Here is a 20,358-nt window from a genome sequence, read left to right on the forward strand (position 1 = left end):
AAAAATAGCCTCAGTTTTAGCAGCTACCTGCTGCAGCTTGACTAAGCCTTTTAGTCTCAAGGACACTGGTAGCATATCATAGCATAGGTCCATCACTTATCAAGTGAGTCAAAGGAAACTGAATACTGCATATGGAAAGCCACTGCTTTCTTTCATTGTGCTTATAACTTTAGCCTTTCAAACCATTTGGGAGGTTAATCTATTAAATCTGTTACGCAAGTCTCTTTCTCTCTATGAGGCAGTTCTGGGAAATGACCAAATGACAAAAAATGAGGAGTGTGTCATAACCCTGTCCTTGATCCTGTTTCTTTTCATCTTTTTCTTATCTAGTTCCTGTAGCGCTCTCCATGACTTTATTTCTGTAACTTAAAAAAAAGAAAGAAAAACCTACAGATCTGGTAAAATGCAGATGGCAGTAGTATTCTTCACCTGGAGAAGCATACCAGCTAAAGCTATCTTTCTAGATAGCAACAAATGTTCTCTTTCACTACCAACACTCCTTATGTGCATATTCAGAAAAATCAAAGTGACATTTTAGTTCACCAGTTAGGTTTTATCAACCAAAACCATTAGTATACCTATTTTTGTTCACTAAAATAATTGGTCTGGAAGTCTTAGTTGCTTTGGAGAATAACAGGTAGACATAAATTTGGAAGAGATCGTGGTTTTAATCTTTAACAACAATGTGCTACCAGCTGAATTATCTTATCTTTTGGCAGCTACTTATACTGGTTTCACTCAATACAAAACATCTACTGCGTGCCTGAAATTGATCAGACACTCAGGGTACAAAAATTATGACACCCTTTGAGGTATCCACACTCATGTTAAGGAAACAAAATCTGTCAAACTAACAGTGAAGGTCCAGTAGTTAGGTGCTATTAGAGTTCAATATTGTAGAAGCTGAAAACTGACAGACACTAGCAGCCCGTCAGAGCTAGAGAACTACAGCCACTATGGAAATATCAAAAGTTGTCATAGGAAACATTTCAATTTAATAATGGATAGACTCACTAAATAATATGTATATAGTGTCCAATAAAACTACTTCAAGCTGTACTCACTCCATATGTCATTATTTCATTTATATTTAACATTAAAGGGCCCATTTAAACACAGTTTAATTAAAAGACCTCTTTCTAGGCTAAGGCAAACTATCTTTTAGAAAATTGGCATTTTCTACTGACTTGTAATAATAGTAGGTAACCCTGGGAGAGAATGTGGCCTAACACAGATGTCTTCCCTGTAGAAGTTTTTAGGACCCTACTCTGGACAGTCAGGCATTCATGGCATGACAGGAGTGGTTTCTCTGGCCACATTTCTAACTTACTTCTTTAATTATCCAGGTTAAACAATTGCTTCATACTATATCAATACAGCACTTTATTAATAAAATCATGTTTATATTTATACCTATGATCAACATAGAATATTTAAAACATAAGAGTCCAAAGAGTTTCAACTGATTCTCATACTAAGCACTCACAACGACTGTTATCAAATAAGACTGAAGAAACAGCTATCTCTGTATAGTCATGTACACAATTACATGTGCAAATAAATAGCATGAGTTACAAAGGGAATACTCATTTTGAAAAACTAATCAATAGCAGAGCAAACCATGCTACAAGTGGCTTCCCAGACTCTGGCCTTGGATAAGCCATTCATACTCTTTAAGTCTATTTGACAAGTAAATAGGCTACACTGTCTATTCTCTATATTTTGAAGGCAGAAAAATTTACTGCATGGATCTGGTATAGATACAATAATTTCTGCATACTCAAACATCATAAAATCTTCTAAAAACATCTTTGAGAATTTTTTTCTATCTCTTCATCCCATGCTGTACAATGCAAATCCACTGTAAAGTCATTTCCAGACATCTAGAAAAAGAACTATGTTCCCAGTATGAAATGCCAAGGCAATTAACTGTTGGATAGTTGTTATTAAATGACATTTCTCACCAGCTGCTTGCTGGATCCTCCTATTTTAGTGTCATACACATGCCCTGTAACTACGTGAACACTTGAGAAAGTCATTAACTTTTATACTACTATTGTACAGTTTATCTCAGATAACAGAAAAACCTCAGTAGGAAGACATTCTCTGAGCATGTACAATTTCAACACAGTAAGGAAAACAAAAAAGAGTAAGATAAATATTTGTCAAAACATCCATACTATAGATTGTACACTCAAAGACTAATTCAGTATTTAGAATCCAAACCTTCCAGTTCCCTCTCTTCCACTTCCACCGCTTCTGGTGTCTGAAGGCCACAGAAAAAGAGGATCTAGGCAATCCTGATGAGACTTGATAAGCTAGGGGTAGATGGCAAGGGAGGAGAACTCCCCCTTTCAATTGACTATAAGAAGGGGATGGAGGAAGTAGGAGAAAAAGGGAAGAAAAGTGAGACTGGGAGGGGTTGAGGGAAAGGGCTACATACAATAGACATACAGCAACTGCTGCTAATCAGAAGCACACATTCATTAGGAATCATTACAGAGAACCCAATTAGGGAAAGGGAAGTGAGAGCTCAAAAAGTAGGTCAAGCCAGTGTTAACCAAGTTAAGGTGAGTCTAAAACATTTTGATTAGTACATTAAGTGATGTGAAAACATATCCACTAAAATTGTTTTCAAACAAACAAAACAAACAATAAGACAGCCTACTGGTTAAGAGCAATGACTACTCTTCCAGAGGATCCAAGTTTGATTGCCAGCACCACAATCATCTCTAATTACTGCATGTGGTGCACAGTCAAAACACCCAGACACATAAAATAAATAATTTTATTTTAAATTTAAAAAGAAACACAATTCCCATCCCGAAGGGCAAAGAGGATGGACATCAGAAGAAGAAAACAGGAAACAAGTTAGGAACCTGCCACAGAGGGCCTCTGAAAGGCTCTGCCCTGCAGACTATCAAAGCAGATGCTGAAACTTAATGGCCAACTGTTGGGCAGAGTGCATGGAATCTTATGAAAGAAGCGAGAAAGATCTGGAGAGGACAGTAACTCCACAAGAAGAGCAACAGAACCAGAAAATATGAACACAAGGGTCTTTCCAGAGACTCATACTCCAACCAAGTACCATGCATGGAGATAACCTAGAAGCCTTGCACACATGTAGCCCATGGCAGCTCAGTATCCAAGTGGGTTCCATAGTAATGGGAAGAGGGACTGCCTCTGACATGAACTGATTGGCCTGCTCTTTGATAACCTCCCCCTGAGGGGGGAGCAGCCTTACCAGGCCACAGAAGATGACAATGCAGCCACTCCTGATGAGATCTGATAGACTAAGATCAGAAGGAAGGAGGGGGGGCCTTCCCTATCAGTGGACTTGGGGAGGGGCATGTGTGAAGAAGGGATTAGGAAGGGAGGAAAGTGGGGTTTATGGGGGGATACAACGTGAATAAAGTGTAACTAATAAAAGTTAAAAAAAAAAGAAAAACACATGCAAAAAAAAAAAAAAGAAACACAATAATTGAGCTAGTTAAGATATGGATGAACAGAGGGAACAAAGGCAGTATCCATAAGCTCAAACTATAGGAAAAAAAATGTGCATGTAGTATCATATTTAAGACAGAAAGCACATAAAAAAGCCAGCATAAAATAGTCTTGTATACCTATAGTTGGTTGTTAAAGTTGATGCAACTCAAGAAATACACATAGAAACTGAAAGAGTAAAAAACAATCAGAAGATCTTTCTCTAATCAAGAGAGTGGAGAGACAGAGAGAATGTACTCAGGCTAAAACTGATGAAGCTGGCAGAGAGCACTGTTCTCAGTGGGAAATGATGAAGCTGTGGAAAGAACAAAGCTATGTCTGTGACCTTATAAATGACCCCCTTAGAGTAAAGACAGATCTGCTTACTAAATCCTTGAGAATCTGCCTTTACAATCCGACTTTACCTATCTTTAGGTAGGAGCGTGATATATTACAAGGTGGCTTGCGTGGGGAACATTTAAGGACTGAAATCGGAGACAAAGTCATGAAAGGCTGAGATAAGCTAAGGCTAATTGTCATCCTCTACACTTGAGAGTGCAGCAGTGCCCTTGACACTCCAGCGGCTTCATCAGTTCAAGCTGCTGACACCGCCCTGGACATGAAGCCAGCTATTTCTGTGCTTCCATGTCACACAGACTATATCAAGGTATTTCTTAAGTACCACGCAAATGGTTCTACCAGAAAAGCCTCACATCTGCATTGCAGCCGCCTGATTACACTGTAAGAAAGTACTATCCAGTGATCTTTTTTATGTAATTCCTACAGGAGATAATCTGGGTTTTCTCTTCATTGGGGGCCTACAGACTTTTGTATTTAGTGTCCACAGTGGAAATGAACCATTTGTGGAGGTGTCTATTTTCAGACATAAGAGCAGGTAAAGTTATATAAGCACTAATGCTGTTGTAAGTGGTATCAAGTACTGAGCCATCCTGAAGTTAGAAAAGCTTTTGTAATACACATATAATTGACTCATGCTAGTTTAGATAGCTAATTAAAACAAAATAGGATGGAAAAACAATTTCTGAAGAACAACGGATTTGCTGATGGTTCAACTAGCAAAATGTATGCAGGCTTGAGCAGACAGATGTTTCTAAAGTACCATTGATTCTGTCTTTGAAATTTACCTGCAATAGGGCATCCTTTTCTTAAAATGTTACATTTTTTATTGATTTAAATTAGTTGTTTTCCTACTTTATAGAAAGGAAATGTTCTAGTCATTGTAAATTTCCAAAGAAGTACCTTTATGTTTTCAGTCTTTACTGAGTTTAATAAACAGCGAGTTCTGCATACTATTGTCGAAAACAGGATGTTTAACTAAAAGCAAAATAAGTTATGTTTGGTAAAACTAAACAGCTAAGTATTCTCAACAAACAGACTATACTTATCACTTAAAAATCTAGTTCCCATTTGATGTGTTCACTACACAGAACAGAGAGTTTCTTGATACTTCAGGTACACTCACCCAAAGCTGATGAATTTCAGAGACGTGAAAGATCCACAAAGAGGGCTGATCAGCTATGGGATCGTAATGTGATACTAATACATTTTTAACCAATACTAATAATTGTTTAACCAATACTTTTTCTTGCAGAATAAAAATTGACCCTTATAATTAGGAAAAATTACCAAGGAGTTCAGCAAACCTTACTTCTGGCAGTGGGCTGGCCGGCTTTGTTAGGATTCCTCCAACGTACACAACATTAGGCAGGGTGGGTCTTGGAAACTCCAGTGCTACGTCAGTACACAACATCCATAGGCTGGACCCATGAACCAGATCATACATGGACTTCGCGGGCATCAGGTTGTACTTCTGCATTATCCTTTCATATTTGGGAAGAACCAGAAAGCTAACCCCTATTCTGGATATGAGGTAAACGCCAGTATTTTTCATTCTTTCCAGGAAGTTCATGCGGTCTGTGAGGAGTGAGTTAAACTCTGGGACATAAGCTAAAGGAGCAGGTGCTCCTACTTCAGCAGGATACCAAAGGCCAGTAGAAAACACAGCATATTTAACTCCTAAAAGATGAGCAATCACAAATCCACACATATCATTGGGGTCCACAAGGAGCAGGTCAAATTTTTCCTTTTTCAAACCCCGGATTAGGGCTTGGTTGCCAACCATCATATCACAATTCTTTGTATAGTGATCCAGTATGTCAACCAGTTCAACTGCTGTCAATCTCCCGGAGAAAATATTCCGCATTTTAGACTGCAGGAAAGCATCTGAGGTGGTACTGTTGAAGATCCCTGGGTATCGCTGGAGGCTGTAATGATTAGATGGGGCAATGTCTCTGCCTTCTGAGAGGAGGAACACAGTGTGGTGGCCTCTCTCGTGCAAGGCTGATGCTAGTGTCTTGAAAATGTACAAATGGCTTTCAAACATAATTGGCGGCACGATGATGATTTTGGCAGCCCTTGCTATTCCAACAGCACTCCATAGGAGCATGAAATATGGAGTGTAAGACTTCATAGCTGCAAAGACAACCAGAAAATGACTTAAAAAAGTTATATAGAGTCTGGCCATTCAACACAATCACAAAGATTTTTATTTTCCAAAATATATAATGACTTAATTATTTTTAAAAAAATAAGCCTAATATATGTTCCAAAGGAAAAAAAAGAAACAAAAACAGCAATATTCTTTAAGTACAGAATGAGAAAAATTAGCATACAATATATATTAAGACTAATCTGAAATGTTATTTCCTCAGTAAAGGGAACATTTTAACCTAGATAAAATCTTCAGAAAGGTCTAGAACCAAGTGACAGCATTTCTTTGAACATTATCTATGAAACCTTATTAAGAAATTCTTATTCTTAAAAAATGTCAATGTTAATTCCAAGAAGAGTGGCAATTTTTAATTTTCAGATGTATCAGTATATAATCATCACTTAAATCATTCTAATTTAGTGATAACATTTTCAATTGTGACTAAAGGTTGCCAAGAGAAGTCATACTAAAAAAAAAAAAAGGTTAACAATTAAGTAGTAGTTCAATAATTCTGTAGAAAATGCATTCCCTCTCACAGATAAAATGACCTTTAGTGTGTTTTTCTTAATCATTAAGTACACTAAATATTCTGACAGTGTATTTATGTAACATTATATGTATTAATTCAGGGGCAAATGATTGACTTTCAAAAGAAAATTCCAAAGAGTAACTAACCAAGTACTGAAGTATTTGATGAATGAATATGTCCCAGACCATACTGTCTATGTTCCACCTTCACCTAGAGTGCCAACCTCAAATCAGATGGATGTACTCCTCAAGTCAGATATTTCTCCTAGCCTTTCAGGTTAATGGCTTATGTACAAAGTCTTACTCTGATATTTGTAAGAAAGAAACACATTATATGCAGGAGAGCTAATAACTGTAAATAAAACCTACTCAATATAATCAACATAGGATCTAGGTTAGACTCCCAAACAGAGAGCCAGTCTCAAGAGTTACACAGGAAACTGGACACTTTGATCTCAAGGATCAACAAATATGTTTAGACATATATAACAAATGATGGTTCATTTGTGTAACTTTGCTCATGATTGTATGTTACCCATACTCTTCAGGCAAATCCCCACCATCTAAACACAATTGAAACAAATACGCTTTCTCAATACTTAAACTCTGCAAGCAATCTAAAATAATGACACACAAAATAAGCTGTGTTCTTCCAATAATAAATACACTCTATTTTCAGCTGTTTTCTACCTTCTCATGTCCAGGTGAAATAAAAGCAATGCATTCTATAAATATTATAAATATTAAATCTTGCTTGAATTACCTCTTAGATTTGTAAACAAATCTATAAAAAACAGTGAATTGTTTCCATAGCAAATGCTTTTTCTAATTACAATGTCTATGTAGGATGAAATAAGTAGTCAAATTTGGAGGGGAAAAAAGCTTTGGGCAGAGTGCAGGGAATCTTATGAAAGAAGTGCGAAATAGTAAGACCTGGAGAGGACAGGAGCTCCACAAGGAGAACAACAAAACCAAAAAAAAAAAAAAAAAAAAAAAAATCTGGGCACAGGAGTTTTTTCTGAGACTGATACACTAACCAAGGACCATTCATGGAGATAACCTAGAACCCGTGCACAGATGTAGCCCATGACAGTTCAGTGTCCAAGTGGATTCCATAGTAATGGGAACAGAGACTGTCTCTGACATGAACTGATTGACCAGCTCTTTGATCACCTCCCTCTCATGGGGGAGCAGCCTTGCCAGGTCACAGAGGAAGACAATGCAGCCACTCCTGATGAGACCTGATAAACTAGTATCAGAAGGAAGGGGAGGAGAACCTCTGCTATCAGTGGACTGGGGGAGGGGCATGTGTGGAGAAGGGGGAAGGAGGGTAGGAATGGGAGGGGAGGAGGGAGGGAGCTACAGGGGGGATACAAAGTGAATAAATTGTAATTAATAAATTTTAAAAAAGCTTCCTGGGTTTTTAATGTACTACGATTTTGCCTCATATTGATGTGTCTCTTTGATGTGATTTTCTTCAAATTTTAAAGAAAAAAAAAGACATTTTACATACACATACTATAAATTCTATGGATGAAACTTATGGAAAAGCAGGTAAGCCATAAATACAGTTGTCTACTGTCACCATATGCATACCCAGTATCTACTTAAGGATGGATCCGTGACAGACAGCTACTCTTCTATTCTGCTGCTCTGACGATTAGCATGTACTTCAGTCACCCTCAAAGCCATGAACTGATCATAAATAACTGAATAAATAATAACATTAACACTACCATCATAGAAACAAACCTTTCCTCTGTATTTCTTACTCTTCCTTATCTTAGTATTTTATTTCAGTCTTTATTAAAAATTAATAAGAATTAACATAAGATGTTTTGCTTTAATGAACTTATGTTCTAGAATAGCTCTGTGCAGGAGAATATTCTGTGAGATGAAAAATGTGGATCCCATTTTTTTCTATTGGCCATCTTGTATTCATCAGTAACTAATGAGCAGTTTTCTGAGGCTTGTAAGAGTGAGAGCTGAGATCTAAATTGCATTAATAGTTCAGCTACATGTACCTAATGAGTAGTGTCCTTGAAAATAAGATTTTAAAACTACAATTCCATACACTGATTCTAAATATCAACATTCTCGAGGTAAAATACCTCCTAAAGTAATGTCTACCATGCCTTCATTACAAACCAGTGACTATAAGAAAGCAACATCAATTAGGTCACTGTGTTCTACTTCTTAAACACAAGATCAATTATGAAAGATTACGGCAGTACCAAAGCACAGAAACCAGCGCGGTAAGTATCACTGTGTGAATAAGAAACGATGGAGCACAGCTAGAAACAAATGCTGAAGTTCTCCTAGTCCAGAATCATCTGAGCTCATCCACTGGACAATGATCTTCTGGTGTTTTAGACAATATCTTATCCTTATACTCCTTTGTGTTTTAGGAAGACTGTTTATTAAAAACTCTATAGGTGAAGGTGGAGTGGGGGATGTAGTGATAGAAAGCAGAGAGGGAGAGAGATCAGGGCAGGTGAAGGGAGATAGAAAGGCTAAGGAAAAGTGCAGGAGAAGTTCAGAAAGCCTTGTAGCTCAGATGGAGGGACAAACAGGAGGGAGGAACCCAGAAGCTCCCTGCTGTAAACTAGCTTTTGGAAGAGACTGAAGTTTATGTCCTTATTGGGTGGAAGTAGGAGGTGCAGGGGAGGGGGTGCAATGAAAAACCAGGAAGTGACAAGGGTTGGGAGTAGTTTGGGAATCACAGGGGTGGGGAGAAGGAGGGAAGGGATGGAAGGAAAACAAGAGGTCAGGTGACACAGCAGGACAGGGTCCTGAAGAGTGAGCCAGTGGCTTTCTGTGGCCCCACTGCTGCCTACACGAATATTCTACAAGACAACAGGCTAAAAGCCCCCAGAACAGATGAAGATGACTGAACAAGTATGAAGTACCTGGAGGCTTCTACCACTGCCACCAGCAGAGCTGCAACCTCAGGAACCCCCAATGGTGAAGACAGCTCTCCACAGGTCCCTCTCCTACCACTACCACCACCACTGCCTTGACTTACTGTTGCCATAGCCACAAGCCCCAAAAAGCTTTTTTCAAACCAAGGGGTCCCTGAGGCACCCACAGTACTCACCAATCCCTTGACCTTCGAAGAAGAGGTGGCTGGTAGAGTAGGCAACATTGGGGGCAGTGGGCTTGGGGACAGCTACAGTACTCCCTCAAGTGCTGCCTTACCTCCTGAGGGGCCCTGCCCTATGAAAGCTTTGAGGGTTAGGAAGAAGAGGATGAGCTGGAGCACAGAGCAATGAGCCCCACTATCACCAGAGGAGCTGGGCTCAGATGAAGATACCATTGATCTGATAAACTACCTAAGTTCCCTGCACCAGGATGCCCTAGCACCAGGCCTGGATGGCCAAGAAAAGCTGGCAAGTAAATGCCATTCACAGATGCCCTGAGTGCCCAGTCTATTACAAGATAATCCATGGGTAGGCCCATGAGTGCCACCTGTGTCACAAGGCTTTCCACTAAGGAAGGAACACCTGTAGCAACAAGGAACACCTGCAGCGCCATTTTAAGGGCCAGAACCGCCTGGAGGTGCACACCCTAAGGCTCTGCAAGAATGCTACACAGCAGCACAACCCACCACCCTCACCTACCATCCCTTACCTTGACCTCTCCAATGGCCAGCTGGACACTTTCTGCCTCTCTCTGGTTCGATTCTTGGAGTAATCGGCCCGTACAGGACCCCTAGTCACTACACAAGGACCCTCTAAGGAGGAAGAGGGAACATCTACCACACCATAGGCTGAAGCTGCCATGGAATTCTCTTAAAAGAGGGGTGAATGGCCAGGCTGGAACAGCACAAGCCCTGGGACGCCATGCCATCAACAGGGAGCACAATAAGACAAGTGGAGTTTGGGTCAGGGATACTGAGCCTTGTTGGCGTCAGAATAAACCCCTTTCCCAGGAGCCTTCATTCTAATTCCAAGCTGAGGTTTCCGGGCACAAACTCTCTAAATTGGAGTGATCACCCAAGGAGTATTACATGAAACACAGTGCATACACACAAATACACAAACACACACACACACACACACGGAGAGGGAGAAGTCCCTATCTCCAGCAGCTACTGGGGAATTGAAGCCATATGTATCTCTGATTTGTGGGGTCCCACTTTCACTATGTGAGTTTGTAACAGGATAGGGCTCAAGAGGAAAACCTTGCCCTACTCCCTTGCCTCCTGAGTTTTGGCTGTGTGAGAGGGAGTGGACTGCCCCTCCCTTTAGAGATTCCTTTCTGATTCCTGTTCTCTTTTTCCTGGTATTAAATTCTTCAGAGAGGGGTGGCAAAGGATGGGTAGATAGGAGAAACAGGGTGAAGGTTGAAAGCCTGGGGTGGCAGGACTGGGCCTGTAAGGATGGAGCCATCCCTGTCCCTATCTACCCAGTACCAACACTGAATCACGGGGACTTGGATAAGAAAGAGGCAGGGTTGCCTAATTGTTTTCCCTGACCCTGGAGGTAGCAGAAGAGATCCATCTCTTCTCAGGGCAGAGAATGTTTGTTCTTGATGCTCCCTCCCTGGTCCCAGAGGGCTGGGCTTCTTACCCTCTTCTCCCTAACTCCCTGTCCAGCTAAAAGCAGGAGCCATCTCTGCTGCTTGCTGCCCCTGACTCAAGCCTTCCCTGGCTGGAGGGTGCAGGGTGAAGGAGGGGTGAGAGGTTAAGTTAGCCCTTTTTGGGGGGTGGGATGGAGATAGGAATAGGGTGGGCTCAGTGAGGCAACGCCCTCTGGTGGCCATGCCTTGTATGGGCGAGCGCCCCCAGTGACCACTTTTGTGACCTAGACTCAGATCCTACCATCCTGGCCTGTGAGCAGGTGCCCTCTTGTTAAGTGGCTAGGCAACCCCTCTGAAAAGTGAGATGCTAAGCAGACCTAGGGGACAGGGATACTTTCCTTGGACCTTGCCTGTCACTCTTAAGACTGAGTCCACCCCCATTCTATATATAGCCTCTTCTGATGGTCTTGTTGAAATCGAATTTCGTATTTTTAACTGCCAATTCTCGTGGGGTGGGAAGTATCTTTACCCCTACCCTTTCCTCGCTAGGTCCTGGACTCCTATTGAAGCCTGGGATCTGCTTTGCACTATTTACCCTCTTTGCCTGGGTAGGTCCTTAAAAGGAGCAGGTTCAGGGGCCCAGTGGTCTTCTTGTACTAGGTACCTCTATGTCCATTTGCATAGCTGCTCAGGTCCCCCAACAGTGGGGAGGGGTCACTCAGGGAGGGGTGACAGACCTGACCCTGTATCTATTTTAAAAGTGATGATGTAATATATTAAGAGGAAGGTCAGGTGACCTGGGCCTCATCTTAAGATTTCAGGTGATAGCGGTGGTACTCAGGGCTGGAGAGACCTGAGGCCTAATTTAGGAGAATGGGGACAATGTGGCCACCGGTCTCTCTACTTATGGCTTTCCCACTCAGTGCTTTCATGGGGGAAAGCTTTTCCATTTTCCTATTCCCTTCATCTACCCTCCCTCACCTCAGGTGTAAGACAGGAAGAAATAATAATTTAAGATTAATTTAAAAACCTTTATAGGTAAAAGTTTAATTTACAAAACATGATGTGGCACTAAATCCCTTATCTATAAGCATTTACAAATTTCCTATTCATCAAAACACTTTGACTAAGTATTGGTTGATTTATAAATTAGAATTGATGTTTCTATACCACTGTGTGAGGATTTTACATTAAACATAGATTAACTATGACCCACCAATTCCAATCTGTGACACAAGACAACACTTGGCATTGTATATTTCAAAGAATATTTATTTGTTTTACGTTAGGTAAAACAATAAGCAATTATACCAAAGCAGGTTTGAATGGGGCTATAAAGAAGTATCAGTAACTTCAGAAGCCACTCAAATCATATATATGGTTACTGTAAAGGCAAAGGCACTTAAACCTGAGAATACTTAAACATAAAGGCACTTCTCCAGAAGCCACCCACACCTGGGTTTATCTCATTCTATTAAACCTTGTGCTTAAGTCATGTTAAAATCTCTTTATAATAAATTCCAACTGTTTCATTCTGACTTGTCCTAAATTATTTTCTGAGGCACAGTCAAAAACCCCAGCTTCACCCGACTAAATATTTCTGAAGAGAAGCCCGAAGGCTGCTCCAGTGACGCAGTGTAGAGCTGAGTCTTCAGCCAATAGCCACACTGCTGTTGACAATTGAGAGCTTTTCTTTGATTTTGGAGGTTCTATTTTTCTTCCTTGGATAACCCCAATAATCATAGCACTGCTACAAACAGCTAAGAGAATCACCATTATACTCAACCAAAACTGTAGTAAATACACTAACAGGATTCTGGAACATGCTAGCTGGCATACTGAGGCAAAAGACGATGACTGTGGTTTCTGTTCTCTTTTCAAGGAATAGCGTCCTCTACTTCAACTTGGTTCATGGCCAAAATTATAAAAGACAGCATTTTTCAGCATGTGGTTTCAGTCATATAACTAAGTTTTCCTACAGGAGATGGAGTAAAGCAGGGGCCTAGAAACCTCGTTTGCCCAAAAGCAATGACTCCTCACTGGGGCCCACGGGTGCTGAAACATGATGAAAAGCTAATATTCTTGCCATTGATGTCTCCTTTATTTTGGCTTAAAGTGCTATCCTTGGGTCACTTTATATATATGATCCTACACATTTATATGGATCCTTCCCAAATAAAGTGAGGGTCTAGCATTGACAACCTCAGCTCTGGAATGGAAGTAACCATTACCTGAATGACCTCAGCCCCTCTGGCAATAAGGACTTCTTTCTGAGATCACCTTCCAGGACCTGATAAAAACAATGTCAGGTAGAAACGATGTCTTCTAAATCTAAAGCTCCTGTGAGTTTCCTCAAGAAGGACTTAGGGTCACTGTACCCCTTTTCTAGTTTCTCTTCACAGCATGTCCACAATGAACATATGTCTGCTTTTAATTTCTCTCTATAAACAGTGTATGGGGGCTGGTGGCCAAACCCAGAATGCTGGGGCTTTCAGTGCCAGACTTATGTCCTAAAAACTCTTACAGGAGGAGAAATGTTGTGTGCATTTTCTAATTTTTGCCATAATAGTTATTGGTCTTGCAGTCTTGCATGCCTTCTAGGTGGAATGAGACTGTGGTAATTATTAACAATATAGACCATGTACTCCAAAGAGTAAACCCAGAAAGGTGTAACCACAAAGATGCTTGGAGCCAGAAATGCTATTCCTCCCTGCTTATGCCAGATTAGTGTTTATGAGGAGCTAACCTGCCTGCTCAGCCACTGCACTATCTCTGTCAATAACACCAGGGCGATAAATCATCATAGTCTTCTCAGAACTAAGAGAGTTCCAAAGGGATGGACATTTCAGTACTAAAACTAAGTAATCCCTGAGCAACTAAAGCAAAGGGCTCACCTCATAGCTCTGGCCTTGTAGTATTTTGTTGTTGTTGTTCTTGAGACTTGAAAGTATTACTTCACTTACAGTAAGACAGGTGCCCTCATTTTATGAAATGAGCCTAAAATGGTAAGAACTTGACAAAAGCTAATACCTAGTAAATTAATCCACTTTACCCCACTAGAGGAAAAAAGCTCACACATATGCACTTATGTCTCCAATTCATACACACACTGGGTAAAACCCAGCTGTACTTCTATGGTTACTACTTTCACATGAAAGGAATATCTGGTGTTCTAGAGTAAATTATGACTAGCTGTTTGCAAATGAGCCACAGAAAGTAAAATCCCTTTCATAAAATAGGAGCTTCTCAGCTTGGGGTGGAAAAAGAACACACCATTTAGAAAAGTATGTCCCCACCCCTCCACCCCATCCCTCCACCCCCATCCCTCCACCCTCTGCTATCAGTTAGCTAGCACCTTAAAGAAAAGGAGATGGCAATGGGGGAGGGAGGTCTGGAAAGATAGCTCTGTGGTTAACAGCAATGCCTGAACTTCCAAAAGACCCAGGTTTGATTCCTACCTCCCACATGGCAGCTCACAACCATCTGTAACTCCAGTTCCAGAGGATCTGCCACCTTCTACCTTTCTAGGGCATCGTGCATGTATGTGGTATATAGACAAACATGGAGGCCAAACACCCGCGGACATAAAAAATAAAATACACAGACACAACAAAAAAAAGAAGAAAGAAAGAAAGAAAGAAAGAAAGAAAGAAAGAAAGAAAGAAAGAAAGAAAGAAAGATAGATGCTTGATACTCTGAGCTCACTGAACTGAAATCTGGATGAAAGTGAAAGTCATAGGCTGACAAAACTCAGAATGAATGTCAGCAGTTAATGAATAGATAACTAGATTTTCAAAATGTACAACTTTTCTAAGTTTTTGGTTTTAATTTACTCAGAAAACAAAACAACAACAAAAAGCATTACTATGCTTGTTTGAGTGTAATCAGCAGGTATGCACAGTTTACCTATATATACATAAGAAAAAAATTCTGAATAAAATGAGGTCTATTTCACAGATTTAAAAAATAAATTAATTTGAGTCTCCCTGTCATAAGTTTTCGGTCAAAATTTCTAACACAATCCCTTTTAAAAGAAAAATAAATTACCCATGACTAATAAAAATTTGGAAGATCATGATGAAAATATTATATTCATATTGTATTGTACCGTATACTAACATATTCCATTATAGAAAGTCAGACTGATACAGTGTTTGGGAGTAGTACAAACAGGCATATCTTGATTTATATAAATGAAATACAAAGAACAAAACAAAACAATCATCAGCAATACCTTCTAAAAAGGTGGTAAGAAATGCAGTATTACTGTTGCTTTTGTAACAACCAAAGCTAGGCACACTCAGCACTCCTTACTATAACTACCCACACTTATCTCTTTCCTAACATCTACAGTACAGGTGGCAAAGCTGTAATGAGAAACTCAACCCTTTTCCTTTATCAGTAATAGCTGGCTCCTGTCCATATGGAGAGTTTCTCCTCAACCGTCAAGTGGAAAGAAAACTAAAAGCAAAGGCTATGGAGAGGACAGAGAGATAGGAATATCAACAAACACTGCGCTTGAAACCTCATATCCACTTAAGCCTGATCACGATCCATTTAGCTATCTAAAACATCAAAGTTGCATTTGATACTTTGTAGCCCTAGCATTCAGGAGGCTCAGATAGGAGGCTCGCCATGAGTTCCAACCTAGCCTAGGTACAGAATTAGACCCTGCCTAAAAATAATAATGATGGTGAGTAATAGTAATAGCCTGGATCCTACGGAACACAGAATAAACAGCTGAACAACCTCAAAATCTTTATAAGCTTCTCCCTGCTAAGATGACCTACAGACTCAAAGAGCACATGAATAAGGCTCTTAGTAGTACTCCAGCAGTGAAAACTCAGCCATCTCGTTCATGGTCATTCCTTTTAGGAATGGGCTTTCCTTCGCTCATCTAATTCATTTCAGAAACTCTACATTAATTTACGTTGTTAGTGCATTACTAAAATGAAATTTCTTAGTAAAATACATCAAGATTCATTTAGGAATAAAATTAAAATAGTTGTAAATGAGTTTTTAAGATTTTGACTTGGAAGTATATTTGAGAACCTATGATTGCTTAGCTCATATCTGAAATATGGAAATAGTATTTAAATGACTTATTTTTAATTAATTAATTTATTTATTAAAGTTTATTCACTTTGTATTCTAGTTGTAGCCCTCTCCCTTTTCCCCTCCCAATCCCACTCTCCCTTTCTCTTCTTCTCCTATGCCCCTCCCCGAGTCCAATGATAGGGGAGGTCCTCCTCCTCTTCTATCTGACCCTAGACTATCAGGTCTCATCAGGATTGGCTGCACTGTCTTCTTCTGTGGCCTGAAGGGGGAGGTGATCAAAGAGCCACCCTCTGAGCTTATGTCAGAGACAGTCCCTGTTCCCATTACTAGGGAACCCTCTTGGACACTGAGCTGCCATGGGCTGTATCTGTTCAGGGGTTCCAGGTTACCTCCATGCATGGTCCTTGGTTGGAATATCAGTCCCAGAAAAGACCACTGGGCTCAGATTTCTTGGTTTTGTTGCTCTCTTTGTGGAGCTCCTGTCTCCTCCAGGTCTTTCTATCTCCCCCTTCTTTCATAAGATTCCCTGCACTCTGCCCAAGGTTTGGCTATGAGTCTCAGCATCTGCTTTGATAATAATATCTATCCAGCAGGGTATTAAATGACTTATTATGAAAGAAAAAATAAAATAGCATGCATCCATAAATTCTGTCACTAGTAATTTTTGTGAATTTAGCCAACTATTGTATTTCTTTGAACCCAATTATCCAACCTAACAGTGAGACTATCAAATTGGAAGGTCTTGAACATGCTTTATTATTATAAAACTTCCTCAAATCTGGATTTATGAACAAACTTAGAAAAAGCTAAGAAAACAACTTATATGTGGGGATGGGGAAAAAAGAAGGAATGGGAGGAAAAAATAGGTTTAATGAGACTGATGTGGTTTGTCTGGTTCATAAAACAGTTAAGATCAAATCAATGGAATACTAAATTTACAGATGAGGAAAGAATTCAAGTTGATTTCCAAATTTAGGTTGCAGAGACTCTTCAACACACACACTTCATAAGATGTGTTAAAATACAAATTACACTTTGACAGATCAGGAGTGGGAGGCCCAATTTATGTATTTCTGAAACAAGCTCCTTAGGAACATCAGGCTGCTGATACTCAGATAAAGTAAATACACTCTCATTATAGGCCAGAATCTAGCCAACACTATAACAGTCCTAAAGTAGTCAAGACAAGCTCATCATTAAGCAGTCAAAAATGCAAACCTACAAGGAAGCAGATTATTTTTAAATCATGAATGCACAAAGGACAATATGCTTAAAATAATATAAGTACCTAACTAACTTTATATGTAACGTTTTAATTGGCTTGATAAATGGACATTTTTTAAGCACATGGCTACAGTTCAACTCTAGCTGGATACTGAGCTGCCTTTAAAAGCTAACAATGCCTAAATTGTTGGTTGTTGCCACAATCAAGTTCACACAATTTCTGGAGACCAGATCCATGTTTTTGTTGTTGTTGTGTTTGGTTTTGATTTTCTGAGACAGGGATACATGGCTGTCCTGGAACTTGCTTTGTAAACCAGCCTAGCTTTGAACTCACAGAGATCTGCCTGCCTCTACCTCCCAAGTGCTGGGATTAAAGTCATGGGCATCCAGGCCCAGCTAAGTTTCAGGTTGTAAGCTCATCAGTAGGATCCGGCAGAAGGATTCTCTAAGAAAGAGAAGAACTTTATCTCCAAAATGATAATGAAGAGTAAGGAAAAAGGAACAAAGCAAAGATGTCCAGAAGAGATATGTCTATGTACTTTGCACAGTTTACATTATTGGCACGACATTGCAAAATGGACTTATTTAAAGGATAACCATTCTAAATAATACATATCCCTCAAGGTCTTTAAGAATGATCAAACTGGCACATAACACTTTATGTTGTTGTCCAATTAGTATTGCCTATATGTGCTCAGGTGTGTGGCTCTTCTTGTGAGCAGGAGCAACCTACCAGTGTTCACTCCCTTTCCCCAAAGAAAAAGTATTCTTCACCCAAGAGCCATCAGACTTCCAAGAGCTCCTCAGCTGCAGTTGGGGGCTTGGTTGCCCCTCCACCATACATTCTAGAATTTTTTCTGGATTTATCTTGAGCAGGTCTCATACAGGTAAAGACAGCTGCTCTAGGTTCATTATGTATTTACAGCCATATCATGATCAAAGGACATTTCACAGCATTCTTTCCAATTCTCTACCTCTGCTTACTTTTTTTCACCCCATTTTATGAGCCCTATAGGTAAGAAGTTGATATAGATGCGTCAACTGAGAATAAGACTTGCAGTTATTATTCTCAGCACTTTGAGCAGCTATCAATCTCTGCATTAACCACTACCCATTGCAATAAAAAGCTTCTATAACCAAGGTTGAGAATAGCACAAATTTATAGCACAAAATTATGGACATAAAGTATTTAGAAAGCAGTATGAAAAAATGTCCATTTATCCAAACAATAATAGTAGGTTCCTGCTGGAGGCTATAACCTCCCTAACCATAGGCCATGAGTATGTTTACACTAGCAAGCATGAATTCCTTGCTGTGGAATAAACCTAAAACTCAATCAAGAGAGCTCTTGGTTAACCCAATTATATCTTCTCACTACTGTATTCATGTTGCTGCAGGGTCCAGTATGGACCACTGATATCTTTTCTTCTAATAGCCTATATGGCATCTTGTAGAACTATGGAGGCTAGTCTGGAGGGAGAGTGTTTCCTACTTATTTCGAGCTTGGATTCTCTGTCTTATAATCAAACTATGTGGTGTCTTTAGCAACATTGTCCTGACATTTATCTATAGCAGGCAACTAAGAACAATGGCAATAACCTAGATTGTTTGAGTTCTTATGGTAGTTGCCTGAGTCATAGTCAGATAAGTTGTGTACAGGCTTTAAGAGTCTTTATAGTTCCTGTTTTTCTTTCTCTCCTTTTATTCATTTTTATCCTGGGCTTAAATATATTAAAAGTTTGTCTTAATTTTAAAATATATCCTTAATCCCATCCCTTCTCCTACTGCTCTGCCCAGAAAGGAATGGAAGGGGAGCCATTTTGAACAAGAATTTTGGTAATTACCAAGGGAGAAACATAGAACAAAGAAAGAGAATTAAAACAAAAACAAACAAACAAACAAACAAAACAAAACAACTTGGGTAGCATTTTCATTATCTGCAGCTATTCTAAAAATCAAGGTGAGGAAATTAGAAGGCTTCCAAGTCTTCTTTCTGGTATATGTAGCCCACCCCAACTACTATTTCATGACACTCAGACATAAACGAAAGCTAAGTATATTTAATTACTGTTATGGTTATTGCTTATTATTACCTTCACTTAGAATTACTTGAAAATGCATTTTTATCTACTAGAAGCACCATGTAAATTCAAAAGAAAATTTTGCTATATGAATATGATCTTTATAAAGACTTCTATGACATGACTTTTCTATGGATCAGACCTTTCCACTGTGACTGACTACATGGAACAGGGGTCTTTGAAATACTTACAATTTCGACACAGAATACCCCTCCCCCACAAAAAAAGAAGCATTTCAAATCTGAATGATCTAGTTTGGGAGAAAACAGCAAAAGTATCAACACATGTACAGAAAAACTAGAAAAATTCTCTACCTTCACTAGTAAGTAGCAAAAAATAACATTCCATGATGTTTGAATACTGTATCTTTGGTAAGAACTATTTATCCACAGTGAAAAATGCTCAGAAAATACAAAGAGGAAGAACCAGAAAAGTAGATGAAGAACACTGTTACAGAGTAGGGATGGGAGTCTTCAGCAAGAGAGAAAGGAATGGGCACTATGGTAGGGCCTAAAATAAACTTTGTCATGTAATTTCCACAGGACTATGAAAGGATTTCAGAAAATGAGGTGTTTGTTATAGTTCCAGCACATAGCTCTCAGCAAGGAACTGAGGTCCTAACCTTGAAATCCCATTTATTGTACTGGTCACCTCAAGATGCAATTTAAAAACTCTGAGCCCTCACATCATTCCTGTAGCAAAATTCTACTCCCTCTTAGCCAGGTGCCTGATGCAAGTCAAGAATACAATGTTAGAATATACAACAACAACAACACAAAAAGCTAGTTTGGCATGGTTATACACATTTTTTTAATCCTAGCTCTCTGAGAAGTGGAGACTGGAGGACCATGACCAGTTTAAGGTCATTGTCTACTACACAGTGACTTTCAGCCAGCCTCAGCTACAGGAAACCTTGTTTCAAAAGCAAAGTCTAAGTCTGGGTGGATCTAT

The 20,358-nt window shown here is 39.6% G+C and overlaps 1 protein-coding gene and 1 pseudogene across 1 annotated transcript in view; one reads left to right on the forward strand and one right to left on the reverse strand.

Annotated features, from left to right (window-relative positions):
* Nucleotides 1–20,358, reverse strand: part of Ugt8 (UDP glycosyltransferase 8) — a 79,261-nt gene that overhangs the window by 51,077 nt on the left and 7,826 nt on the right. Inside the window, exon 2 of the mRNA XM_055628271.1 lies at nucleotides 5,153–5,976. Within this exon, the coding sequence (XP_055484246.1) occupies nucleotides 5,153–5,974 (822 nt within the window). The 5' untranslated portion in view covers nucleotides 5,975–5,976. The remainder of the gene's footprint in view (nucleotides 1–5,152; nucleotides 5,977–20,358) is intronic.
* LOC129691884 (zinc finger and BTB domain-containing protein 7B-like) lies at nucleotides 9,424–9,976 on the forward strand (annotated as a pseudogene).

The sequence above is a fragment of the Psammomys obesus genome, unplaced genomic scaffold (assembly GCF_907164565.1).
Source record: "Psammomys obesus unplaced genomic scaffold, mPsaObe1.curated_primary_1811, whole genome shotgun sequence".
Taxonomy (NCBI): domain Eukaryota; kingdom Metazoa; phylum Chordata; class Mammalia; order Rodentia; family Muridae; genus Psammomys; species Psammomys obesus.